Source organism: Aptenodytes forsteri, unplaced genomic scaffold (assembly GCF_000699145.1).
Source record: "Aptenodytes forsteri isolate BGI_AS27 unplaced genomic scaffold, ASM69914v1 Scaffold290, whole genome shotgun sequence".
NCBI lineage: Eukaryota > Metazoa > Chordata > Aves > Sphenisciformes > Spheniscidae > Aptenodytes > Aptenodytes forsteri.
In genome coordinates, this window is record NW_008795244.1 from 832,825 (window position 1) to 858,481 (window position 25,657).

Below are 25,657 nucleotides of genomic sequence, written 5' to 3' on the forward strand. Positions count from 1 at the left end.
CTTTCAGAACTCACAAGTAAGGAGAAATGGTACTCCAGCATTTTCCCTTATCTTCTGCTGCTGCTCGGCTTCTTCGCTCCCAGCGCAAGTGTCCTGGAGCCTGCCGGCAAGTGAGTGCTCGTGTACGCTGAGTACAGGATCGCCTGTCCCCCGTCTGTCTCCTGTGCCACTTTGGAAAGACACTAACATGCAAGGGGAGGTCTCTATGAGTCAGAGAAAATGTTGCTTGTCTCTTCAGTAGAAACATGCCTGCCACCGCTTTACTGAAACACAGATTTATTTCCTTAAACAAAGAAAAAGGAGTTCTGATAGATTTTGCCTGGGCTTGTGCTTTTTTGTATGATGTCTGGTAGCTAGCCCTTGGTTTCTGATCCCAGTTAATCAGATCGGTGAAGACTGGGCACAGCAATATCCCATGAGTTACTATGCAGAGGCAGGAATTCTTGCATTATAAATCTGGGGAGACTGTCTTCCTCGAGTGCAGCATGTTGTACCAGATAAGTGATATATCTGTGTTACAGGTTTGTTTTCCCATTCTGTTGCAGAAGCATGCAGTAAAGGGAACATGACTGCTAGCAAACTTCCCCATGGCGCTGCAGAAATATGTGACAAAGGGAATATGACTGCTAACACTGCTTCTCATGTCCAGCCTGGAACCAGGATCACCCTCTCATGCCAGCTGAAACCCCTGCAATACACTGAGCAGTGCAGGATAGCTATTTTCTTTAACAGCTCTGAACTAATTAGCAATTACAGCAGTTCAGTAAGCACCAAGTTTCTAGTCCATACATACAGCAAACACATGTTTACGTGCAAAATAGTTTGTGAATACAAGAAAAAACTCATTTGTGGAATCGATATAGAATCTGGAAGTAAGGAGAATTTAATTATCCCTTGTTCTTAAAAATTTCCTGTGGTACATTTGAGATGTGTTAGAAACTAGCAGTGGGTGGCCTTTTCCAGAAAAGGTGCTGTCTTTTAGTGGCTCTTTGTATTTAAAATATTCCTGGATGGAACTGTGCAACTCTGTTATTGATAAACAGAGAGATGCTAAATAAAAATGCCTGCTCAGAGCAAATACCATACTCCCTCCTGTTCTACCCCAACACCCACCAGTCTCTCCAGGACACAGGGGACTTGCAAGAAAAATTCTAAGGAAATTTTAGATTTTCTTCTAGCCTGACGAGCTGATGCTGCTGCAGCAGTCGTCTGCTGTATCAGTGCTGCTTTTTTTTTTTAAAAAAAAAAGAATAATGGTTGATTCCTTCAGCAAAGCTTGTGGTGCCCAGTCCGGAGAGCTGTTAAGCACTTGTATTTATCTGGCACCCTTGTAAAGTCACTGGGGTTTCGCTCAAGTGTCAGAGGTCTCAACAGGCTGCAGAGATCATAGACTCAGCTATTTTCACATATAAAAACTATCAGCCTGAATATTTTGCACTTACTTGTCCATAAACTCTTTAAAAAAAAAATCAACACAAACCTAGCATTTCTTAAAATGTCTCCTATCAACATCTTTAAGGAAGACTCTGATAAGAATATCTGTTTAAGATCCTCCAGATGAGCCAAGAAATGTGTCATGTATCCAGTATGGGATAGATGGCCAGCCCACCTGCACCTGGGATAAAGGAAGGCTCACATACATCAGCACTACATATGTAATACAGTAAGTAACTCAAGGATGTAGGTTCTTTAATACCTATAATTGTATCTTAGAGGGTTTTTTTTATTTTTACACTGTTTATTGAAGATTTACCCTTATCAAAGCACACGAAAAAGGTGGTTTATGAATAAGTCAATCCAAGGCTGCCATGATCACAGAAGCCAACTGGAGCAGTTAAAACCCCTTTTCTGTTCACATCTGTGTGTGCTGCACCGCAGCAGTTTGGCTCCTTCAGGGTTCAGCAGGTAAAGAGGGTATGCCAAGCCATGGCTCCCTTTTGGAAATGGAAGGTTAGTAGGGGAAGTGGTCTTAAAATGGCTGCTCAAACCTGCTGCTTTCCCACAGTGGTTCTCCTCTATTTAGTGATCCTGTGGTTAGCAGTGCCCGCACCAGAAAACCTGCAATCGGAGCTGCTCAATGTCTCGGAATTTAGCTAAGGAGACGGAGAGGGACCTTGGCTGGAAATGTGTTATTTTTGCTTCCCGTTTTAGACACAACCTGTATTTTTGTTCTCTCTGGTTTGGCTGAGCCTTCCCTGAAAAAGATTGTGGAGACCTCTGCAGCAAACTGTGGGGAAGGAGCAAAGGCTCCCTAGAGCCCATCAAGGCGCATTAGGAGACCTTTGGATTTCAGGAATCACCGTGCATAGGAGGAACCTTATTAAAACCCCCTATTCAAGCAAACATCCGGGTAGAATGAATTAATTTTGCCCTTTGCAAACCGCTGGGTAGGCTGAACTACTCCCCATTTGTTTCCGAGGTGCTGCATGTTGACCATCTCCTTGCCCTGTGAGCCTCACTCTTCTTCACTTTCTTCTTCTTCTTCACCTGCTTCTGTTGGCCACGGTAGCAGCAACTTTCTTAGTAGCTTGTAGAAACCTGTCACTGCTCTTTAAGCAGAAGAAGAATATACAGGTAATTTGCAGAAGAGTAGGGAAGTGTGGATAATGAGTCCTGCAAGTGTTGTAACATAGAGACATAGCAGTGCTTGCTAGTAAGTTATTAAGTATATTACAAAACACAAAAGGTCAGCCTGAAGCAACATGATACAATTGTCTCTGATTCAGGTGGAAGAAAATACACAGAGAAGCTAAATGAGCTACCCAAGGCAATGGGTTGAATGGCAGACTGAGAATTAAAAGTTGTGATTGAAGTCATGCAGTCTGACCATTAGACTGCAGATAAATTACATTTTTAATCACTAACTTAAGTAAAAAACAACAAAAAAAACCCCAAATCCATCATCCCCCAAATTTTGTGTACCAACACCTATGCTTATTCATAGAGAAATATTAGGTAACCATTACGCTATTAAAAGGAACCTACTCACATACTTGCAGCTCAGTGGAAATCCACAAGTATTTCCTTTGTCTGCAATTAAAACCAAAAAGCAGTAGAACACCTTTACTACTGATTTAGCTAGAGGAGTATTTACTGTAACCCCTGTATTTAAGCAGATAAAGTAGATCTTTCAAGGAGCAGATGACCTACCTGGCTTTCAGTGCAGTGGTCCTCCCTTGAAAGCTAACCTGCAGGGAAGCTGCTGAAAGAGCCACAGCCCCAAGGGACCCAGAGCAGCACGACTGTATGAGGACGTGAGCTGTGCCCCGACACACCCAGGGTTTAGCCTTCACGGCATACAGGAGAGTATTAACCAAGATTTTTCCTTCTGTTCCAGGCTATCAAATGGGACAGATGTCTTATGTGTTTCAGAAGAAAGTCTGAATAAGAAGTTTGGCTCGCTGGCTCTGAGCAAGTTGAATTTTGACTCTACTTACACTGTTGTGGTTGCAGCCTCCAATGAGCTAGGAAGTGCTGTTTCACAGCCGTTCGTGTTCATGTTAATAGACATAGGTAAATGCATTACTTATTGCCTTTCAGTTAGTCCGAGCCCTTTAGAAAGATGTGAAAACATTTTGAGCACTTTCTTGTTTAAACCTCTCAGAAAAAGCATCCATCCAGTCTAAACCAGTAATTCTATTTTCCACATAATCCCCCGTTCTGAGCTGTGGTGCGTATCTGAGCGCTGTTTGCTTCTTTCTGTTTTTGCTGCTAGTGAAACCACATCCTCCCAACTTTTTAGTGGAATTTGAAAATTCTTCTGTGACCAACTGCACCTTTTTTTGGCATGATGAAGCACAAGTGCAGCACTGTAGGCTGAGATACCGTCCACTTGCCAGGCACACCTGGAGCATGGTAATCCTCTTCTGAATAAAGGAAGTTACAATCCTTGGAGGTTGCTTTAATATTGTTATTTCTTACTAGAATCACTTTGTCCAAATTTGCCTTTCTCTGCTCTTTAACACCATATTTAAGAAAAACTATTGCCTAAAAAATTTGTTATCTTCACATAATTCAGTGAGGGATTTTTCTGATGAAGAACTGCAAGCCTGATGATTCATTGCATCGTTCTTTGAATTATTAAAGTTGCCTCAGATCAAGGGTTTCCCCATTGGTTTTTAAAGACGTGTTTTGGCTGGCTGGGCTTCCTTTGGGCATTAGTAATTCAGCCTGTCACTGCCTTCAATCTTTATTTCCTTGTGAGTTTAACATTATATGTCCTTTATCTTCATTAAAGGTTAAGAGCTTAACCGGTGAGAAATGCAGTCTTTATGGTCTGGAGCCTCATACAGCCTACGAGTTTCAGGTCAGCTGTAAAATTCACCCTGAGCGAGGACTGTGGAGCAACTGGCGGGCATACCAAACCCGGACTCCAGAAGCAGGTAACACAAGACGGCATCTCCTGCACTAAGCCTGTGTCTAACCTTTGCATACAAGTGGAGACTTCAGCTAATGAAGTCAAAATGCTGCTGGGTTTTTGCTGGTTGGTTTGCAGAGCTTCTGTGGATCCAGACACAGAGCCAACAGGAAAGTAACTTCTGTAACAGAACTGCTTTTTTAATGAACAAAAAATGAAGCTGTTCGAGTTACTTGCAAAACAGGAATTTCAAGAGTTCACTGAGAAGGTCTGAAGGATATTTTCATCTGACATTGTTGAAGGTTGGAGGAATTTTCTCCATGTTGCCCGGAGCCATAGTAGCACATCTGGAAAAGGCAGAGACAATTGTGCAGCTTAGCTGGGGAAAGAGAAATATTCTGTATTGGTTCATATCTAAGCATTTTACTGAATTCCTGCAACAACCCCGTACTCAGGTCAGGATGACTGCTATGTCACCCTCTGTGCTGATGAACCACAGTTTGGGTGACACACTCTGGGTCCTTGACCTCGCCCAACAATTTGCTGAGAAGTTGGGAGAATTGGGCAGGAAACTGCCTGGACTCTCAGTTCTGCTGATGCTGGCAGCTTTTAACAGAACAGTTTAATTTTGCCAAGTTGTCTATTCCCAAGTAGAGAAGTTATTTCATTTGGAGCCTCCCCAGGTGGCCTCCTCCACCACGCTGTGGAGTTGCTGGAGACCTGGGTAGCTTCAGCAGAGCAGAACCTGGCCAGGCATTCGGGAGAGAGAGATCCCACCAGGAATTAGCTGAGCAAAGAACGTTTCTGCTCCAGAGGACAGTACAGCAGACTCCAGGGACACACAGCACCAACCTGAGGGCAATCCTATTAGTTTCTGCCAACTCTAATATTGGCTGCCTTGGGCTGGCCATGGGCTCACATAGCTGCCTGCCTGACTTCACCCTGAGCTGCACGAACTCACATGCTGCAAAACTTTCAGTTCTTGTGAGAGAGGAAATCTTCTCAGAAGTTTGTGTTTCAACAAAGATGTGTCGGCTGCTTTGGCATCCCCTCCTTTCATCTCCTACTTGGATTTCATTGCTCTTTTTTGTGTATTACTATAAGCTCTTCAGGCTAGTGCCGTTATTACTCATGCTATTTACCACTACTGACAGCATCAGTTTCTGTAAGAAGCATTGATTGATGCAGAAGGTGTGAGCTTCTCCTTCCTTCCCCCACCTTCCTCTCAACAGTTTTCTCAACCTCCTCGATGCACCCTGGCTTGCTACGGTATTTGGGGTCATCACTCCTCTACCCAGCTGATGCCATAAAACGAGAATCTTTTCGGCTAATCAAGGAGCATTTTCTGTCCTCAGACTAGGTGACAGCAAGGGGAGGTTGCAGGCGAGAAGCTCTGGGTACATCATGGTTGCCCTTCTTTGAAGGAGCTGAAGTTCTACACGACTTTGACCTTTTGCAAATTCAGGAGTCTACCTTTTCGATGAGCTAAGTTTTCTCCTGCCACAAAACTTGCTTTACGCAAGCACTGTTCATAAGTGAGCTTTTTTTTTTTCCCAGCTAATTTGTGTGGTTCACATGTGAAATAAACTTTAAAATCTGGGCTGGAGTCCAACAGATGCAATCTCATATTTTATTTTTCCTGCTTTGAGCTTGCCCCTTCCTCCCTCGCTCACAGCGAGTGTGCTCTGGTTTTATTTCTTCTGTCAGTCCTGCTTCTTGTTTCTATTCCAGTCACTATTTGCAGCTAATAAAGGACAAATAACATTGCTGGCATTGAGGATTTTTTCTGTCTTTGAATTTAGCAAATAGCAGGCAGCCCCATTCTAGCTGGGATTGTCCAATAGCTGCCTGCTGCTTAGGCTATTAGTAGCAATTATTTGAATTTAATAGGTTTATTTTGGTGAGGGACCTTGAGGAACCAAACTTTGTTATCTTTGGTCACATTGGCTTTCTTTATGTGTCTTTATCTGGTTCTAAACTGTTGGAGCACATTGTTCACCGATTTCTGCAGCCGGAAGTTTGCTTTAGTGTTATTTTGGAAGGTTTATTCAAAACATCAAGGGTTTCCAGTCACTCTGTGACTATAAGGAGAATCGTGGAAAGAACAGGGGTTTTAAGCTACCTCTGACAAGGTCCTACCCAGCTAGCTGTTAAAGACATTTATTGCCTAGGGCCAGACAGTGAAACCCTGCAGATCCTACAAACCCGATCACCTGAAGCTGTCCGTTGTTTTAGGAGTGATGTAGCCAACCCCAAGGACCTTAACTAGCCTGAACTTTTATGCAAAGACGAGAGCTAATACTGTCACTTTGATGTGTAGGCTTCCCTGGGAGCCATCCTGATTACCGAGTGCAGGATACAGTCATCAGCAGTGCAAAATCCTCTCCTGGGTTTATGGCTTGTTCTCTTCATGAGTACCGTCATGTGGGCAGTCATCAACGCAGCTGAACTCCACCTGCAACAGCAAATACAGGCTATTACATATTGCATCATTTCAGTGACATTTTAAATCTTAAATTTTAATTGTCTCAGGATTTTTACCTCCTTCGCCTACCCAATGTCTTGTTTGTTTGCTTCAAAATACAGCCAGTAATGCTGCTCACCTTTTCCTTCCACACTAGTGCCGACCGGGCTCCTGGACGTCTGGTACCGACAGCAGGATGTGGACTCTCAACGGCAGAACATCTCTCTTTTTTGGAAGGTAAGTTAAGTGAAACCTGAGTAGATGAGGGGGAACTCTGGTTTATGTGTTCGCAGGAAAGGACTGAACCCAAGGAGAGCACAGGGCTTTTACCAGTGCCCAGTGACAGGGACATGGACCAGCTCTGCTACCCAAGGCTTGCCTCCCCCGGGAGATTCAGCAATGCTTTTCTACCTACAATTTCCCTTTTACAGGTGCCCAAACTTTCTGTCATGCTGGAAGTATAACACATTCCCAGCACATCACATCAGTGAAGAGAAACGGAGATATCACAGCTCAGTGATACCTTTCAAAGATACACGTTCCCTCCCCCTTTCCACAAGGCGACCTGTGTCTCTGATGATATATCTGAAGGGACAGATAACAACCTTACAGACTTCCTAATTTGTTTTCTAATTAATATCTCCCTCTCCTTGTTCTCCACCTCAGTGTTGGTTGCCATGGTTGCCATACGCAGTCAGGACAGTAGTTCTGAGAGGCCAGGAGGACACTGTGCCCCATGTTCTCCATATGCACACACCTTGTGTGTCTGCTTTTGGGTATGAGCTTCCTTCAGAAGAACAGAGCAATGAAGAATAGGGGAGGCAGAAGAGGCAATTTATTGTAATAGCCCTTTAAGGTGACCAAACTCTAAAAACTTTAAGAGCTGGATGTAGTTTGTGCAACTGAAAGGGTCCTGTCCATGTCACTGCTGCGTGGGTGGATGGTCAAGGCTCTTGTCATACAACAGCAGCAGGAAGAAATGGGTTTTCTCTACAGGTGTGAAGCAGGTGATGGGCAAACCACATGCAAAAGGGTTTGCTAATAATAAAGCTGCAGATCTGAAACTGGACAAACTCAGAGTTGAAAAAAGTCGGTTGTTTGTGTCTGCTGAGCAACGCCTCCTGTGAGCTGGGACCGAGACCCCGCAAGGGAAATTTCAAAAAGAATTCAGATTAAAACCCAGCTGTAGGGTAAAAATTCCATATTACCATACATTAGCATCCAGCTGAGGGGAAAAGGCTTATGCCAGGTCTGCTATACCAACGTTCCCAGTGAAACCAAGCCCTGTTACCAGTGCCGGGTGCTGAGTTTCTCCAGTATTGCTGGCCCAATACTTAAAGCCAGGTCCAAGAGGAATTTTTGGATTGTGGGGTGTTTTGCTGTGGTGGTTTTATTTCAAAGCTAGTAAGATTTTTTTTTTTAAAGCATAAATCATCTTTGACTGCCAGTTTGCAATCTCTAGATAACCTTCCAATTACTGCTATATCTTCTCCCCACACCAACAAGCACTATGCTATAAGCGAAAGCAGAAATTCTCATGTGATTATGTGACTCCAGCCGTTGTGGCTTTAAGACACTTAACTTCAAGACCTTTATCTTGCAACAGCGAGCTGGCGACACTTTCTGTATTGAAGCAGATTTCCTGCAGCACCATTCATAAAATGGGTGCAATACATTGCTTTTATAATTTTCACGACAGCTACAAAGCAAAAGACTCAGACTCAGTACAACGTACTACCATTATATGTTTTCATATTTTCACACTAATACCAAAGAAAGGATCACCAATTTAATTTCAGCAGGCTTTCAGAGTGGTTTCAGCACTGCATTTGTCTTGAGCCACTGCTAAAGCAATTGTAAAACTGCAAACATTTTCCTATTTTTAAAAGTGTTTTTTCCCCCCCTCTTCCTTCTTTTGTTGTGTTATGACAAAAAAACAGCCAAACAAAATGAACGCACTGTATAGAAACTGCAGGAAACTGTGAAACTGGTAGTGCAACTGCAGACACCCGGGGTGGAAAAACCACTGAGAAGTGTTACACGGGACAGCACAGACTGACTCTTCAGAGATGTGTATTCTAAGTGGTTGGATTTAAGTAATTCTTTATCATGGCTTTAAGTAAAAATCTGGATTTTCCCAAAATCAGAAATCGTTTATTTTTACAAATCCAGCTGTGCAGTTAATACCCTTTTTTCCCCTTGTGAAAAGCGCGGCTTGAATTCAGACTCAAGGAAGGAGGAGGCTGCATGTTTCCCTGTCCCCAGCTATACTGTGGCTTGGAAAATCGGCAGCTCACAGCAAAAGAGCTTCACTAAACTGGAATTAAACAGGAAAAATAAATAAGAAATTAAAAGAAAGATATGCAACCTTAAGAGAGACTCTCAGGTAAATGCATGCTCTTGGCCCTACCATTAGGGAATTAACTCATTTCATGTGGCTAGATGCTACGGATTCCCAAGAGCAGAGCAGTGATGGAGCTGGGATGAGGCTTGGGAATGGAGAGCACGGGTCACAGGGCTGGGCAGCAGCAAAATCAAAGGGAAAAATCAGAATAGGCTGTTACGTGGTACAGGTTTTACACAAATGTGCAAAATCATGGTGGAAAAGGGAAATTCTGCAGCAAGGACACTAGCTTTCTTTGGAAAAAAGCATTATATTTTTAGCAATAAAAGTGCGTGTTCACTTACAAACATGTATTCTTAGGTTGGTACTGATGGGGAAACTATACTACCTTTAAAATGCATTAGCAGTACTTCAGGCCAACAGATCTTAAGTTAATTTAAAAAAAAAATAAAAGTATTACAGAAGAAAGCAGTCTCGACAAGTGAGTGAGCAATGTCTGCAGCACTGCTTGTTTCCTCCAGCTTTTCAAGAGAAGAAAGTAAAAACTGATAATTGGTTACCAAAGAACATTAGCTGGTACGTGCTATAGTCCAGCAAGTAACGCTGTCGCTGTAAATAACCTCTTTACTATTAGAACAGAAAAGGAAGAGAAAAAATTACCTTTGAGTGAAAGTTCCTCACTTAAATGGGGCAACTTGAGCATCTGGGTTAGGGAGATGCTCTGAAGCCATTCCCTGCTGCCAGGCAGGAGGGCTGATAACAAGGCTCCCCACCTCCGCCCGGTGTGGGGAAGGGGCCGTGGCTGCTGCTCCACGGGAATCACAGCGTGGGTGGACAAACTGCAGTCCCGCGTGAGCGTGCGGGCTTGCTAAAGCCTCTTTCAGGAGGGCTTGTAGGTGTGACACAAAGACCCCTTTCGTGGTCGTAGGTTCGTTTAAAAGCAGGTGAAGTATTTGGTTCACAAATGGCCAGCCACACCTTCCTCCACGAGCAGGTCTGAAACCTTCCTGGACAGCCTGCTGGGGCACCCCGGCTTGGCACAGTCAGCTTTCTGCAGTCTTTGCTCATCAGAAGAAGAGAGTAACAAATGCACTTTCCTCACAGGCTTTGAGCAAGTCAGAGGCGAGAGGAAGAATTCTGCGGTACACAGTGACCTTTGAAGCCCTGGACCGGCGGAGCCCCCTGGCAGGAGAAGCAGCATACCTTACCACCCAAACCAGCTACGCCAGAGTCATGCCAAGGGTGGACTACAAGATAATGGTCACAGCTGAGAACTCAAGGGGCAAGTCCCCCCCTACATCCATCGTGACCGACCTGGGCATCCAGGGTAAGGGCCTCTGCTGGGTCTGGACCACTGGGAATAATACTAGTGCTCTGCTTTGTGCTACACACCACGGAAGTGTTCAGGTCCCACCACATCGTGCTCATCAAGGTCCATCTCAGTGAATCTTCAGGGATCTGCAGATCCAGTTTTCAATGGTCAGAGGTGCAGTTTCATGACACGTTAAGTTGCCCTGCATTAGTACTGCTGTAATTTCACTCCAACCCCTTCTGCCAACACAGGCATGAGCCATGCCATCAGCCATCCAGGGACCTGACACAACAGAAAATTAACCATGCCAAAAAAAAGGGTTATTTTTTTGCATGAGAGAGGTGGCAGTACTGAAGGGAAGGTGATGGCGAGGGGAAATCACACAAGTTTTATCCCTTTTGAAATTGCACTCTGTTGTACCCGCGCAGCAAAATTAACGAGTGTTAATTTTGAACTCACCCAGCCCCGAATTTCCTGTGCTGGTACCAGGCACGACGGAGCCTCGCAGTCTCAGGTGGTTTGTTCAGAGAGGCGGTTCTCTATTTGCACTTGTCCTGGTGTAACGTCAGTAAAACAGTGACAGAACAACTGCTAAGTGTTTCACCTTTTCCCAGTGCTGCATCGAACACCAGTGGCACGCTCTCCTCCTCCCGAGGCAGATGCACAGCTCCTCAGCTCGCAGACTGCATTGGTTACGTGAGCCCTTCATTAGGCAGAGATAGGATTGGTGCAGAAAGATCACTGGTATATAGTTGTTTGGAGGCAGTAGGACAAGAACTGCTTTGTGGGCTCAGTTCAATTGTATTTGTTAGAAAAAACATTCAAAAAAGATGTCAGTGTTTCTATATTACCGATGAAAATTCGGTGACTTTCCCAACTTTTTCTTCTGCAAGAAAAAGTAACCTGGCCCTAGCTGTGAAAGCAAGAGCTTTGGTCTTGTGGAGATGATGCGTGTTTGCGCTCTGACTCAGGAGCAGGGGTGTTGGTATGTGCCGTGACAGTGTCCTCTCAGGGCTTGGGGATGGTATAAACAAGCAACACTGCGTATGTTCAAATTGCTGCACCATGAGACAGGACAAAAATGTGGCTCTGTTCCTATCAGCATAGACATCACCCTCGTATAAATACCTTTTCTTTCAATGGCGGTTTATTTTTATACATTGCATGGTGCCAGACAGGACGAGACACAGTAAAAACCATATATCAGACTTACCGAGTCCACCTGAGGTTAAGGCAAGTTTGTGCTGACAGTGTCTTTTTTGTTCGCTTGTTCTTTCTCCCCTGTAAGACCTACCTCCTCCTCAGAAAGTCTCTGCTGTAGCCATGGGAAATAGCAGCATCCTCATCAGCTGGAAACCGCCCGTCAGATCGACTGCATCCATCAGTGGATACATAGTGGAGTGGGCAGACACACAGAGGAACACGCGCCTGGAGCCCCATCCAGCCTGGGTAAAGCTTCCAGCATCCAACCTGTCCACAGTGATAGCAGGTAACTACCACTTCAAGGTAGGATGTTACTAAGGTACCATTTTGAAAGCTTTTTAAAGAACAAGTCAGATTCTAATTTTTACTAATTCAGCATAAGAAATGATGGCATTTAAAGCTTTTTGTATGGGATGAAAAGAAAAATTAAATCCGTGGCTGCTCTGGGCTCAGTTCCGCAGTCACTCTCAGCTGAGATTTACATCTGATAATTAAAATGTCTCTTAAAAAAACCCCAGTCCCTCCGAAATGAAACAAGCCAGCTAGAAGTACAAGAGATCAAAGGCTTAAGAAAAGACTATTTCCTTTCTACTAATTGTTGGTTACTAATCCCAACCAGTACTACCTGTCAGTGTTCTGCACATCAGATAGCTATGAAGTTATGACCGGGGTGACAGCGAGTGTTACCCTCGCTAGTCTTTTCTATCTTCTGTCCTGGTGCTGTGCCTCCGAGGTGTTTACATCCCCACTCTTGAATGAGCTGAAAAAGCAGCGTATTCACGCCATCGCTTTGTGCTCTGCTTTGGAAAGGAGAGAAACGAGTTCCTGTCGATCAACCATAACCCGCAGGAACAGCCCGGAGGAGGATGTTCACATGAAGTCATGGGGAAGAAATAGGGTGTGAGATTCTCGTGTCTCCTAAGTGACCTTACGCATAGCCAAACCCTGCACCTCATATCTTAGAGCAACAAGCTGGGTAATAGCTATTCACCTCCTCCCTTTACTTGAAGCATAAAATGCAGTCCCGGGTTTCCTTTGAAGGATACAGGTCTGCTGGCAGCTGTTGCTTCATGAGGAAACAAAGGATTTCACCCTTCCGCGTGCTAACATCGTTTGCCTTATGCACAGTAAGGTTCTGCCAAGCTGAACAGGAGAACACAGAGAAGCGTTTCTTTCCTTCTTTGTGAAAGATGTGTTAATAAATCAGAAGATTCATCTCAGATTTAAGCAGCTAATGTAAATACTTTAGCCATGACTGTAAATACTTTAACTAGTGACTCTCCACTTTTAATTTCTTTATTTAGAGCACATAAAAGATAACGTGTGCTATCAGATCAGTGTATTTGCACTCTATTGGGACAGAGCTGGGCAAGTGGCATCAGTTAGGGGATACACAAGAGCAAAAGGTAAGTCACAGTAATACTCTTCCAGGTATTTTTAAGCTAGGTTAAGTTCAGCTTTAAAAGTCAGTCTTATGTTTTGCAGCACCATCAGCTGGGCCCCAGATGTATACAACACCATGGGCAAATGGCATCTTGGTTTCATGGGAAGAAATCCCTGCCCACCAGCAAATGGGCTGCATCACAGGGTACCACATATACCTGCAGAAAAAGGACAGGGAGGAAGCCCCAGAAGTCTACAGTAGGTATCTGGTGAAGACCAACATGATGTGCATGTGCTGCGGGTGGAGGATAGAGGGTGGGAGAGAGAGAGGCCTTCAGAAAGCTCTGCGTAGTCAGGGAGTCACAGGCAGCTGGTCTGCCATGAGGGTTAGCAGCAAGATTCAGAGTCAGCTTCCCCTGCTACAGCTGCCCATCAACAGGACCGCATGTTCAGGGCTTCCAGATTTGAGTCAGACCATTCTACATTATTTTGAATGTGGAACTATCAGATTTCTCCCTGCTTTTTTTCTTTTTTTCCCCTTTTCCCCGTTTAGTTGTTTTCTGAAGTCATAACCACTGCAGGCCGTTGTAATTATTGGCAGGGTAAAATAACAGACTTTCTAAAAGCCCTGTTGAACAAACGCGTACTCTGAGACACGCTCGGCAGGCAGCACCTACTGCGTTCCCACACCCACACGCTTTTCCCACCCAAGCCCTCTCTCACTCCGTCTGCCTAACTCCCAGGCTTCCACCCAAGAAACGTCTTTTTCAAAACTTTATACGGAAGTTGCATGACAGGTTTTAATGGATGTTTTACAGTTCCACCATACAAACCTCACTTTAAATTGAAACATTAACTTACCAAGCAACAGTAGTCAGAGGACAGGATATGCAATCCTGGGCATCCCATCTATACAATGGCACAGGTCACCCCTATAGCATAAGGTTTTCTATAGCCCTTCCAGTGATTCAGTGACATAGAAATTAATTTAAGTAACAAGTAACTCTCCATGCTCCAAGCACTAGAAAGCCAGTTCATTAAAGTTAAATGCAGTAAACATATGTGCTAGGTGCTTCATTTGCTTCTCCCCCTTTTCCTTCCAGCCATTTCCAACGTGACTGCCCAGCACTCGTTGTACATCACCAACCTGCAGCCCAGCGAGCACTATGCCCTGTGGATGACAGCATCGACGGCTGCTGGAGAGGGGCCCTGGGGCAACAGCGAGCTCGTCTGCTTGGAAAGTATGAGTCTCTGCTGGGGTGGGGGGCCAGGAGAGGTCCTAGCCCTTGGCCCCCTGTTTTCCACAGACTGGGAACGCTTTTCCCACTACTCTTCAACTACTGAAGTTCTCTAGTTTCGGCTAGTTTTAAAATGTAGCATCTCTTTGTCTTCAAGCTCCCAGTTTTGTGCCAAGACATTAGCCGTACCGTTTAACAGTAGTTGAAGGCCAGCAGAATGGTTTATGGTGAAGGGGGAAAAGAAGGGTTTGGTCCCTTCGGGTTGCTGGCCCAGTCATCTGTGTGCTTCAAGCTCTGGCACAGGCACCCATGCAGAAAGTCCTGCTGGTCACGTCTCCCATGGGTTGGTGGCTCTCTGAAGACCTGTGGTCACTAAAGCAGCCATGACCTCAGAGCCTTCTTGAGGAGCACAGCATCACGTGTGTGGTCCCTGTTCCTGTGCCTCCCAGGGGATGCAAAAGCAAGACCTTCTCCCAAAGACTTCTGACCACAGCTAACAGCAGTAACCAGGGTTTCTGTCCTGCAAGGTGGATTGTTTTGATCAAATTTGTTGTGAGCCCAGATCAAGGCAAGTGATCACTAAACCCTGAGAAGGGAGTTGATAAAATTTGTGCTTAAGCATTGCCAGAAAGTTTGTTTTGCTGCATCTCCTCCCCAGCAATGTGCCACAACAACTTTAAGCTCCCAAGTTGCCTATGTTAGGGAATTCATCTCCCCAGCATGGGAGCAGGGCTCCTCTGGAGGCAGGTTTCTCCCATGGACTGCAGGAGAAATGCAGGGAGGAAATTAAAGCAATCCAGACAAGTTAAAAGTTTTCCTGATATAAAATCTGGATTTGCAAAAATTACATTTTAAGAAGATAGTGCAAGCACAGTAAAGCCAAGGTGTTCACTGAGAAACAGTTCAGTCACTGACCGTTTATGAAAGATGCACCGAATTTTGTAAGATCTTTCCTACTTAACATCTCTCTGCTGCATGCACCACCCCAAGTTTATGTCCTCTGTCAATGTTTGGTTCAGTACTGCAAGAGAGATCAGCAATTGCATGTTTTGGGTTGTGGACTGCATAACTCAAGAGACAGTGGTAGACACCTTTATGTTAAAAAGTACTGCTGTCCCCAACAGTCCACCCAGATTCCTGATTTTGAACCAAAAAAAATGTTGGTATCTTTTATGAGTGCAAACACTAGTCAGGCCACAACTGTTGTCCAACTTGAACTAGCATATTTAATTTTTTAATTTTTTTTTTTTAATAAAGATGAATGTTGTGTCCCCGTATTTCAGGTGCTGGGGACTGGATGACTGTTGTGCTTACCTGCAGCTTCTTCATCTTCTCAGCCTGCATTTGTTCTGTGCCTCCGGCAAGAAAAGTGTGAGTGGATCCATCTGTTACATTCCAATAAAACACAGAATTCTTATTAGAAGGGATGGTCATGTCCTTTCAGGACACCTTGAGGACCAGTGAGGATTGTTCTGAATAACGGTTTCAGAGTACACAAATGATAAGAACACCACCCACTGAGCTTAAAATATAGCCTTATTTCATATATATCATGAATTTTTAACCTAGAGCTTAAGGTCTGCTTCCACCGAAACAAAACTGAAGGGGTACAATCCTTAGCAATTAACCTTGGAGCGAAGTTAAACCCCGAGATTAAAAACTGTTTTCCTTTAGAGCGACACACACATGTCCCCAGCCAGATTTTCCAGGACTGGGGCCCACGGCCATATCCAGCAAGCTCTGCCCACAGGGCTGCTGTTAGTCATCACAGGCAAATGTCTGGCAGGGGCTGGCAGGAGGAGGATGCTGGGCAGCATTTACCTCTGCTCAAGAGCTGCACCGCCCCATCAGCCAACACTGACATGCTCCCCACCCAGCCGGGGTCTCTGCACGTCTCTACTAAGGCAGATTCACGATTACACTGAGCTCTTCGGTAATCACATGCACAAATAGCACATCCCAGATCAGTGCTGCAGGTATCAGCATTCATGCTTTTAATTGCACTTATTCAATCTGCAGATTAAAGTCGCTCCTCTCTGCACTTATGCCACAGTGGCAGAGCAAAGCTATTCCAGACCCAGCTAACGCTACATGGGCTAAGAACTACATGTCTATGAAGGTAAATTGTACTTTTTTTTTTTCTTCTAATCCCACCACCTTCAGAAGGAAAAGCAATTGGAGCCATGCAGGTCAGTAACCTCTTAATGCAGCAAATCCAGCAATCTCTGATAGTGGATAAGCTCTGTTTTCATATCATGTTAGACTGTAGGATGTATCAGGCAAATTAAATGCAAGAACAATGCAGAGATCTTTCATTTTTAGCAGTATGAGCTGCTCTGTGTGTGGAGGGATACTTGCATTGTGGGGGTGGGAGGTCACAGGATATCGATCACATAATTATCACTGTGCAGCATGTGCTCCTCCACAGGCAGAGCTGAACTTGCCCTCCAGCCTGTTCCTGCACAGCACCAGCAGCTTTGAAGAGCCCGAAACAACAGAAGTAGAGGAAGCCTTCACGAAGACCGACCCCCTGGCCCTCCAGGACAAGCTCTTCTTCAGCAGCATTGGCAGCAGGGAAAACGACGACTGGCCACTGGAGAGCAGCTTGGGGCACGAGGAGCCGGAGTACAAGCCTTTGCCCAGCACGGCAGACGGAGAGGTTTATGAGCAGCAGCTTCCCAACCTCTACAAGAGGATAGTGGTGGAGGTGACGGAGCACACACAGACCGTTTCTGAGTACATCACCAACCCCGTCACTGACAAAGCCGCCATGTACCGACCCCCCGTTACAGACACCACTGAAGACTACCCTGAATTCAAGTGCAATCCGCTCTCCATCTTCTCAACAACTTTTTTGTCACCTGCACTTTCCTATGAAGGGAATCTTAGTTTGGATACAGTGAAAATAAACCGCAGCTCTTTCACAAGGTAGGCGGTCAGGGTGATGTAAGCCTGCCCCGATTTTTTGCACTTAAAGTATTTCAGTGTGTTTCAGTACAGCCAGTCCACTAACTTGCATGTGATACCTTTAAGTGATAAAAAACCCAACTCACCAACCTTTCCAGCACTACGTCACACCTTCCTGTACAATACAGCAGCTCCTCATCCACCCAGCACGCTTGGGTAGAATTAAAGACAGATCAGGAATGCCAGGGCTGCATGACCCAGCTTTTGAAGAGGTCAATTAATTACTCAGATGCCTTCATTGCAGCCTGGGTTGCCTCAGGCCCCTGTCCCACTGCCTGATCACAAGTGGCTCAGCCTGGCTTCGTCCACCCCAGGAATCAGAGATGTGCTAACCACCATTTCAACCGTCGCTCACCCAGGAAGAGTGAGGAGTTATGCCAGGGTCAGACCTCAGCATCCCAGCCCCAGCAGGACCACGGCTGCAGCCCTTGCTCCTCCAGCTGTGCACAGCAGGTTAGTGATGCAGCATGGGGACATCTGCATCCACTGGTGCTAAACTTAATGCCTGCTAGCCCACAGGCGGTGTTCCTCCAGTACTGGCACCAAGTCACGCTGTCCCCTCGACACTGGTGCTACAGCCTGCACCGGTACCGAGGGACACAGCTGCAGCAGGGCTGGCAGCTCAGCCAGGGCCAGCCTGCCTTCATGGGTCAGCTCAGAAAAGGAGAAATCCTCACCAGAAATAAAAGCAACAGGCAGCGTGTGTACACAGTAAGTCAAATGGACTGGTGAGAAGAATTTAAATCATTTATTGAAGTATTCCAATTACAGGTTTGAAGTATGTGTTACACATTTAATGACTTTGTTTACTATATGTGTGTGTATATATATATATAAATAAAGTGTTGGAAACCTGAAATTTGTTTCCTGTTGTTTCTTCTGGTCAAGCTCAAGTGCTACTACGCTGCAGCTATGCACAGATTAAAGTGTCTTTAAAAATAAAGCTGAAGCATTGCTGCTAGAGGTGAGGTAGTCCAGATCTGAACTTACCTGGAGCATCCTCCTCCTACCCAGGATCAGGTGGCTGCTCTCCATCCGCAGCTGACTACACAAGCTGTTGAGTAGTGGCATAAAATGGTGATGAAACCCTCCTGTGATACCACCATCTCAGAGCACCTCCACAAACAGCCATTATCCAACTCAGTGAGGAAACAGCCCTCAGGAGCCCCACACAGGTCTCCTTGCACAGCTGTGACAGAGATGCACCTGCATCACAAGGCTGCTACCTCAAGGCCACGGCTTTCCCCACTGCCTTTTGCTTGAAGTGAAAAGCAAAACCAAAGTGGTGGGTTAAGGAGATTTCTGTTGGCTTGTTCCCCCAGATGTGGCTGTTACCTTCTACAGGAGGCCCACACACTCCGGCACTCCCAAGTTCAAAAGCACTGCAGGACAAGCCCGTGACTGTTAATAACCGGGCACGCACTGCCTTCTGAGCCAGTGCCAGACAGGCTGGGGTTATTCGCATTACTTGGTTTGCCAAGGTCTGTACCTCCATCCGAACTGTGACACCATCTCTGCAGTGGGTGGGAGTCTATGAAAATACTTGTGTGCATGTGAGTTTTAAGGTTTCTTAGGAACGTGAAATTCAAGCCCTGGCACCAGCTCTCCTTGTGTTCAGTTTTCAGCGACTTCTCTCTACACCTCCCTGCAATGCCCAGAGCATTTCCCTTGGATCAGCACAAGCGATCACAAGCACCCTGGTTCTTCTCAAACCTTAGCTTTCCAGTCTTCTGTTTCTATGTATTGAAAACAAAATAAAACCATCAGCAATGATTTAGCTGTTGTTAGCCCACAGCCGCATGTATTCCTAGGAAGGAGATGTGGCCTGGTAAAGGCAGAGCAGCTCGGCTGCCTGAGCAGCCAGCAGCCCATGGGATCCAGCACGCCACTCGCTGCCAGCTCCCACTGGACACCCACAAACCCCTCAAACGACCCAGCCTCACTGTCTGGCTGAGACATGTTCAGTAGCTGGAGCCTGCAATCAAAGCTGGGGGCATGACAGCATGCGGCACTCCTCCTGAAAGTTGGTTCTTGGGGATAAAGAACCAAGGAAGAGAAAGAAACTGAAGACAGCTACTGCCCAGGAAACTGCTTTCCCAAAGCAGAGGGAAGGGTGCTGCAGGGAAACATTGCAAGAGGAGAGGAGCAGGAGGAGCAGTGCTCCAGGTAACAGCTCTGTCGTGCTGCAGTCTGGCGATCTCACGGTGTGCACTTGAGGGCTCCTCTGCAGCACAAAGACCACTTCTGAGATGCATGTTCTTGCTACAGCGCTCGCACAGCCCACCTGCGCTGGGTGTGCGCGACAGCCATTCCCCCACCATCCCAGCACAGGGAGTGCAGTCCCTGCACCTACCCCTCAGCTCACCTGCGGCAGGACGCTGCCCACAACCTCTCCCAGACATGCCAAGGGATCCTTCTCCTATCATGGCTCCAACAAAGCTTATTCTTCCTGTCAGGTAACTCAGCAGTCACAGGAGGACAAGAATACTTACCCTTACTGCCCAACCACTTGGCATGCTCACCACATTCACGGTAGAAATTGTGCACTGAAGAAAAACGATTCCCAGATGTGCCAGTAAACACACGACAGCCTCTCGTTCAAGAGAGATGCACATACTCATTAAGACACAGCATACAGTCTGCCTCGCCATGGTACCAATGCAAGTGATGTACACTCCCCGCTTCCACACACATTTTCAGTAGGGGTGTCAAAGCTGACAGGATTTTTTCATCTGCAGGCTCCCAACAAAGCCACGTGCAAGGAGGCTTTGCAGCAGCTCTGCAATGCAGCCCTACTCATGTGGTTACCAGAAATTTAGGTTTGAGTTGTATTTTCAGATAGTATTTCAACCCTGGAACTTGTTTGCATCCTCACTGCCACCTCCAAACTGGCCCAGGACCTCCATGCTCAAGGTCACAGCTTGGACATGGATGTGCTCAGACAGGACAGCAGAGTAACGTGCACTTCCACATGAAAATGGCTTTTAACAGCAGTCCACAAGCAACCTGCAAGCAGCCATCCCTTCTAGCATCTTCATCCAAGTCTGACAAAGGTAAACAGTGGTCCACTGTTAAAAGGAACTGCTGCACAAAAAAGCACGTAAGTAGCAATGGCCGTCTTGTCCCGACATGCTTCCCTCCTGCTCCGCATCGCTGCCCTGCAAGTGCCGCACAATCTCACAGAGCCAGACAAACCTTCAGGCGCTTTCTTAGGAGAAAGGACAGAAGCACGTCTTTTCCTTGTCCTCCACACAAGACAACGGAAATCCTGCAGTTTGTCAAGTACAAATCCCAACCACAACTGGGCATGCTAGGCACGTGCTAATTCAAATTGCTGAACTGAAACATTGCAACAAAGCCAATCCCATATCCGATTTACCTTCACTCCGCCCAGTAAAGAATGCGCAAGTAAAATAAAGCTCCCTCACCTCTTGGTGTTATGATGACCTTTGTAGTAATGTCTCACAGGTGAAGATCAAGCAGCTCAAGCACACCTATCAGTAACTACAGGCAATCTCACACCCTAGGGCAGTGAACCAACACAAACTGAAGCAAGCCTTGGCTCACACTGAACCATCCACAAACGAGCATCAGCACAGGCCCAGCTCACCTCTCCTGCAGCACACCCCAGCAAGCCAACGCGTTTACCACTCCCTGCCAACACGAAAGGCATATCAACAGCTGTACGACTACCCAGAGCTGAGACACTGCACATACGCAACAGCCATGCAGCACACCTCAAGTCCTCACATTTATTTCCTTATTTTGAAGTTGTAATCGTTGCTGAAATACAAAAAAACCAACATGTAAGCTCCTACTTGCTTTCTTTCTTCTAGGGAATGAAGTGACAGCATGCTCCAACTCATGTCAGAAACATCTGACCATGGGCAGTTCTACACACCCTCCAACTTGAGCCAAAGTGCATTAACACCCGCAGCCCTGCAAGCTTCAGTCCTGGAGGAGAAGCAACCAGCCTGCGAGCTCCAGCCACACAGCCGGCCACAGCCCAGCAAAGGGGGGGCAGCCACCACTGCACTTCACTGCTAGGAACAAACCCAAAGCCACTTTCTCAGTGAGAGCTTAGAAAGTGAGAATAGCTTTGTTAGTCTTTGTCCTCCTCTCGCACTGCCTTTTTTCAGTCAGATATTTTACCTGTGAAAATAATGTATGTAAGGGAGACAAACTACACCCAGACCAGTCTCTGGCAACGCAGTGAAGCACCATTCTTCCATGTCCGCACAAGGCCTCTCACACCATCTGCTACACAAAGCGTGCAAGATTTTTTGCAAAGTACCAGCTCGCCATTTCGCGTTTTGGGTCTAGCAGCTGGTTCCAAGGTTTGGTCTCCAGCCTGGTACACAGGCATCTCCCACCTGCAAAGACTGGCTTGGTGTCACTCAAAGGCAAACATTTCACTCAGACTTGGGTCAGACATCCAAGACAGCAGAGCTCCATTTTCATGTTCTCCATACCCAATCTAGCAACCACGCTGGCAAGAGGATTTTGGCTGGGCATCACAGACAAACCACTACCTCAAGTCAGCTGCATACAACCAAGTTAGACACACAGTACCAAAGGAAAGTATTTTTAAAAAAAGGCAAAAAAAAGCGCTATTTTGTCAGTCATCTATTTCTGCATATTGATCTTCAACTTCAACATATGGACAACAGAACACCAGAGTGCATTTTTTCCTTGATCTTCAAGTCTCTAGATAAATTCCCATGCGGGGCTTCCCATAAAGTCTTACTCCAATTTCAAGAGACAAACAACATCGTTAGTAGGACAACAACCAAACATTTTCACCCCTACCTGAAAGTCTCCCAGTAAGGGCAAATGAACAGTTTTCCCCACAGTCAGGTTACACCCCCCCCAGCAAGAATATTACGTTTGGCTTTTCTAGTGCAGCACCCGGTGCAGCGGGGAACTTGCTGACCACTGCATCGGGGCACTCGGCGTCTGCTCAAACACACCCTGAGCCTGGCCAGGAGGCTGTTACCTGGCGAAGGCAGACCAGAACAGGAGTACAAAATGAAGGTAACATGGTCCTTGTAATGATTTTAGAAAAGAAGCAGGTTAGCAAATGCTGGAAGGTCAGCTTTAGGCATATGTCCTGCGTTTATTTAAAACAAGAGGCGTGGCTATGCAAACCAATAATATGACGTTTGGCTTTTCTAGTGCAGCACCCGGTGCAGCGGGGAACTTGCTGACCACTGCATCGGGGCACTCGGCGTCTGCTCAAACACACCCTGAGCCTGGCCAGGAGGCTGTTACCTGGCGAAGGCAGACCAGAACAGGAGTACAAAATGAAGGTAACATGGTCCTTGTAATGATTTTAGAAAAGAAGCAGGTTAGCAAATGCTGGAAGGTCAGCTTTAGGCATATGTCCTGCGTTTATTTAAAACAAGAGGCGTGGCTATGCAAACCAATCTCCATGGGCAAAGAGTCATTACAGGTAAGAGCGGTCTCAACTCCTTGAACTGCAAACACCATATATTCACACCGACTTCTGATGTTTCGGAAGAATTTATGTCCTTTCCCACATGGCTAACACTTGCAGTTATTAATCAGTCTCGTCTCCTCCCAGCATCAGTGGCATTCAATCTGTAAGATGAACTTTCATGCTCAAACCTTGCCATCGTTACATTCTAAAGCCAATTTGCACCACGTGCTTCTGTTTGTCTCCAACTTTTTCTGCTGACCATCTTTTCCAAATTGTTCAGATTTTAAAAGGTCTAGTCCTCTGGATTTGGCGTGACAAGTAGCAAGCAAGAGGACAGAAAATGTTACTAAAGAGCAAGCTCATTAATTGTAAATAAGCTACTCCGAGGGAGACATTTTCCCAAGGCAGAGTCTGTTCCTGGCAATGGAAGTGCCTGGGCACCATCGCCACAGGCAGACTGGACCACTTGGGGCAGAACCTAGATGAGACGCTATAACCTAAGTGGTTTCATCTCCGTGTGTTTTCATGACATTTTTAAAAGAGCATGAAAATAAACCTTTATTTCAGTTAACACCCACCAATATTAAAGATATATGTTCACAGTTTTAGTTCTTGACACAAATGGACTGAAAGAGGCAAATTTACAGCTATCAGAACAGCAGACGGACCAACTGTAAGTACAAGCTGTCTTGAAAATCATATGTGACATGCCATTCGGGAAACTGCTCTATGCTCTAAAGCAGGAGAAGGGAAACCTTCTGACCAAGTCCAGCTAGCAGGGCCCCAAATGACCGACTGGCTGGCCCAGAAGTCATCTGGAAAAAAAGCTGAGTGGCAACTGAAACAGCAAATATACAGTTTGGATAAGGGGAGGAGGGTTTATGTTACAGAGAAAGCTTTTCCGCAAGTGTGTTTCTGCATATCAAGGCATTTGTTCAATTGTACTATCCAAGGTGTCCCTAACGCTGCAACTGCAACACATTCTACCAAACCAAAAAGGGAGAGGGATGAGGAACAACTCAGTGCTGGACCTCCAACAGCCCCCTCACTGAGCACTTGTGTAAGATCTGCTTAGAGTCAGGAGAAATGAACCAAGAGATTTTACCATCCACTGTTTGAAAACTTGCCTCCTTCTCACAGCCTGGTACTTTAAACTATAGGCGAGTGCACTAAAAAGTCTAATCCAATGATATTAACAGTGGTTTACAACAAAAACTTTTGTAGAAAATAGTTCAGAGAAAGCAAGCCAGCTAAACACCACAGTTAAGGAGTTTGATATTTCATATTCAAAGGTCTCCAATACTTTTTGCCTGTCCTGTACAGCTTTTAAAAAAATAGGGTGTTACCTTTTGTTTTCTATCTACCTAGTTAAGAAACTACAAATATGTAATAAGCTGTCCAAAGTGTAAAACATTAAATAAAATGAGAAACCTGTTTCTAGTCTCCTAACAAATGCTCCAGATAAAAACCCTAAGAAACCCTCTTTATTAGTCATTCTCTCAACTCCTTTCGTGTACTGAAGTGGTAATCCTGTTCACAGGGATTAAATGAAACCTACGCCAAACTTCTATGGGGGTAGAAAGGGTTTCTTACAATCGCACTCTGAAAAACATTCATTTGTCAGCTAGCAATCAGATCTTGAACACTGCACAAATCCAGAACAAAAGTTTTGACAGAGAGGTTAAGTGTTGGGGTTTTGTTTTGCATCTTTTTGTTGTATCGCGCACAGATTACAATGTCCCCATCCTGAAAAGGTAAGGCAAAACTCCCTCCTGCCAGACCCAGCCAAGGCCTGTGGTTTCTTCTTCAGAAGACCTGCCACTGTCAGAGCAGTGCTGTGAATACATCACGTACTGATGTACTCCTGTCAACAGACTGTGCTGCTAAATTCCACGTCCCAGCCGGAGTCCAGACAGACTACCAGAGCAACAGCTACCACCTTCCCCCACCTCCCTGCTCCTACAACAGGAAAGGTTACTCCAATTACAGGGTACCCTCTCAAAGAGAAAGCATAGGTAATTTAAAAACTCTTTTTTTTTTTGCCAACAAAGCATCTTGTTCTGTTGAAGGGAAGAGGAGGGAATAAAGGTTAAAAAGGGTGAGTGAAAGGTGTAATACATTAATTTTAAAAAACTGTTTAGACCAATTATCCACACATCATTGCTGGATCAATACACAGGTATTTAACTATAAACCAATGTGCTTTGAATCTTTTTCAAGTATCTGGTATCAATTTTGTATAAAGATTTTGCGTAAACAAACTACCAAACATAGATGAAAAATGACTGTTTTTCCAAGTCTGAAATTAAGCATTAAAACTAAAGTACTCCAGGAGTTAGTATTCCATACAGCACTAACAGTCTGCCAAATTAAAATTTCACATATTCCAAAAGACCATGGGCTGATAAAAATCTGCTAAACAGGAATTAAGGAAACGGAAATAGTGTGCAATAATTAAAACCCAGTTTGTAGTTTGGGGAAAATGTCTAAAATCCTGAATTAAAAAAAAACACAAATGAAGTGAAAGCTTTTAACTGGTACACACTGTTCACACCTATATTTCAAGTTTGGAAACGCATATTTTCAAGCAGCAATACAAAAAAGTATCCATGAAGAATGCATAATCTCTGAAAAAATTATGAAAACATCCCTGCTACCATTACATTTCTAAATACAAAACTGACTACCATATTGTTGCTTCTGTGTAGCGAGAGAAGTTCATTTTCAAAACAGATAAAATTCAGTCTTTAGGTGTGAATGGTATGAATGACAGTCTCCTTTTTTTTTTTTAAATTTCTTAGTTGTTTAGGATCCTTAAGCATGCAAGCCTCGGAGAGGAAGGCCCGATGAGGGCAGGGTTGGCTTATGACATCCAGTTTAGGACAGAGCTGGGAAAGCCTCTGGGTCATCTACATCAGGAGCAGAAGCACTTGACTGAAAGAGAAACAT

General features: G+C 45.3%; 2 protein-coding genes across 2 annotated transcripts in view; one reads left to right on the forward strand and one right to left on the reverse strand.

Annotated features, from left to right (window-relative positions):
- Positions 1 to 619: 619 nt before the first annotated feature.
- On the forward strand, positions 620 to 17,233 carry IL12RB2 (interleukin 12 receptor subunit beta 2). Its single transcript, XM_019471916.1, has 14 exons — positions 620 to 872; positions 1,549 to 1,663; positions 3,338 to 3,513; positions 3,716 to 3,855; positions 4,238 to 4,382; positions 6,979 to 7,058; positions 10,270 to 10,492; positions 11,766 to 11,966; positions 12,985 to 13,086; positions 13,166 to 13,321; positions 14,167 to 14,304; positions 15,585 to 15,672; positions 16,321 to 16,420; positions 16,730 to 17,233. Exons 1-14 carry the CDS (start codon positions 620 to 622, stop codon positions 17,231 to 17,233), a joined length of 2,421 nt encoding a protein of 806 aa, XP_019327461.1.
- Positions 17,234 to 22,636: 5,403 nt separating this feature from the next.
- The window catches only part of SERBP1 (SERPINE1 mRNA binding protein 1), a 41,589-nt gene continuing 38,568 nt past the window's right edge, over positions 22,637 to 25,657 (reverse strand). The window contains exon 10 of the mRNA XM_009278753.1: positions 22,637 to 25,642. Coding sequence (XP_009277028.1) covers positions 25,586 to 25,642 — 57 coding nt within the window. The 3' untranslated portion in view covers positions 22,637 to 25,585. The remainder of the gene's footprint in view (positions 25,643 to 25,657) is intronic.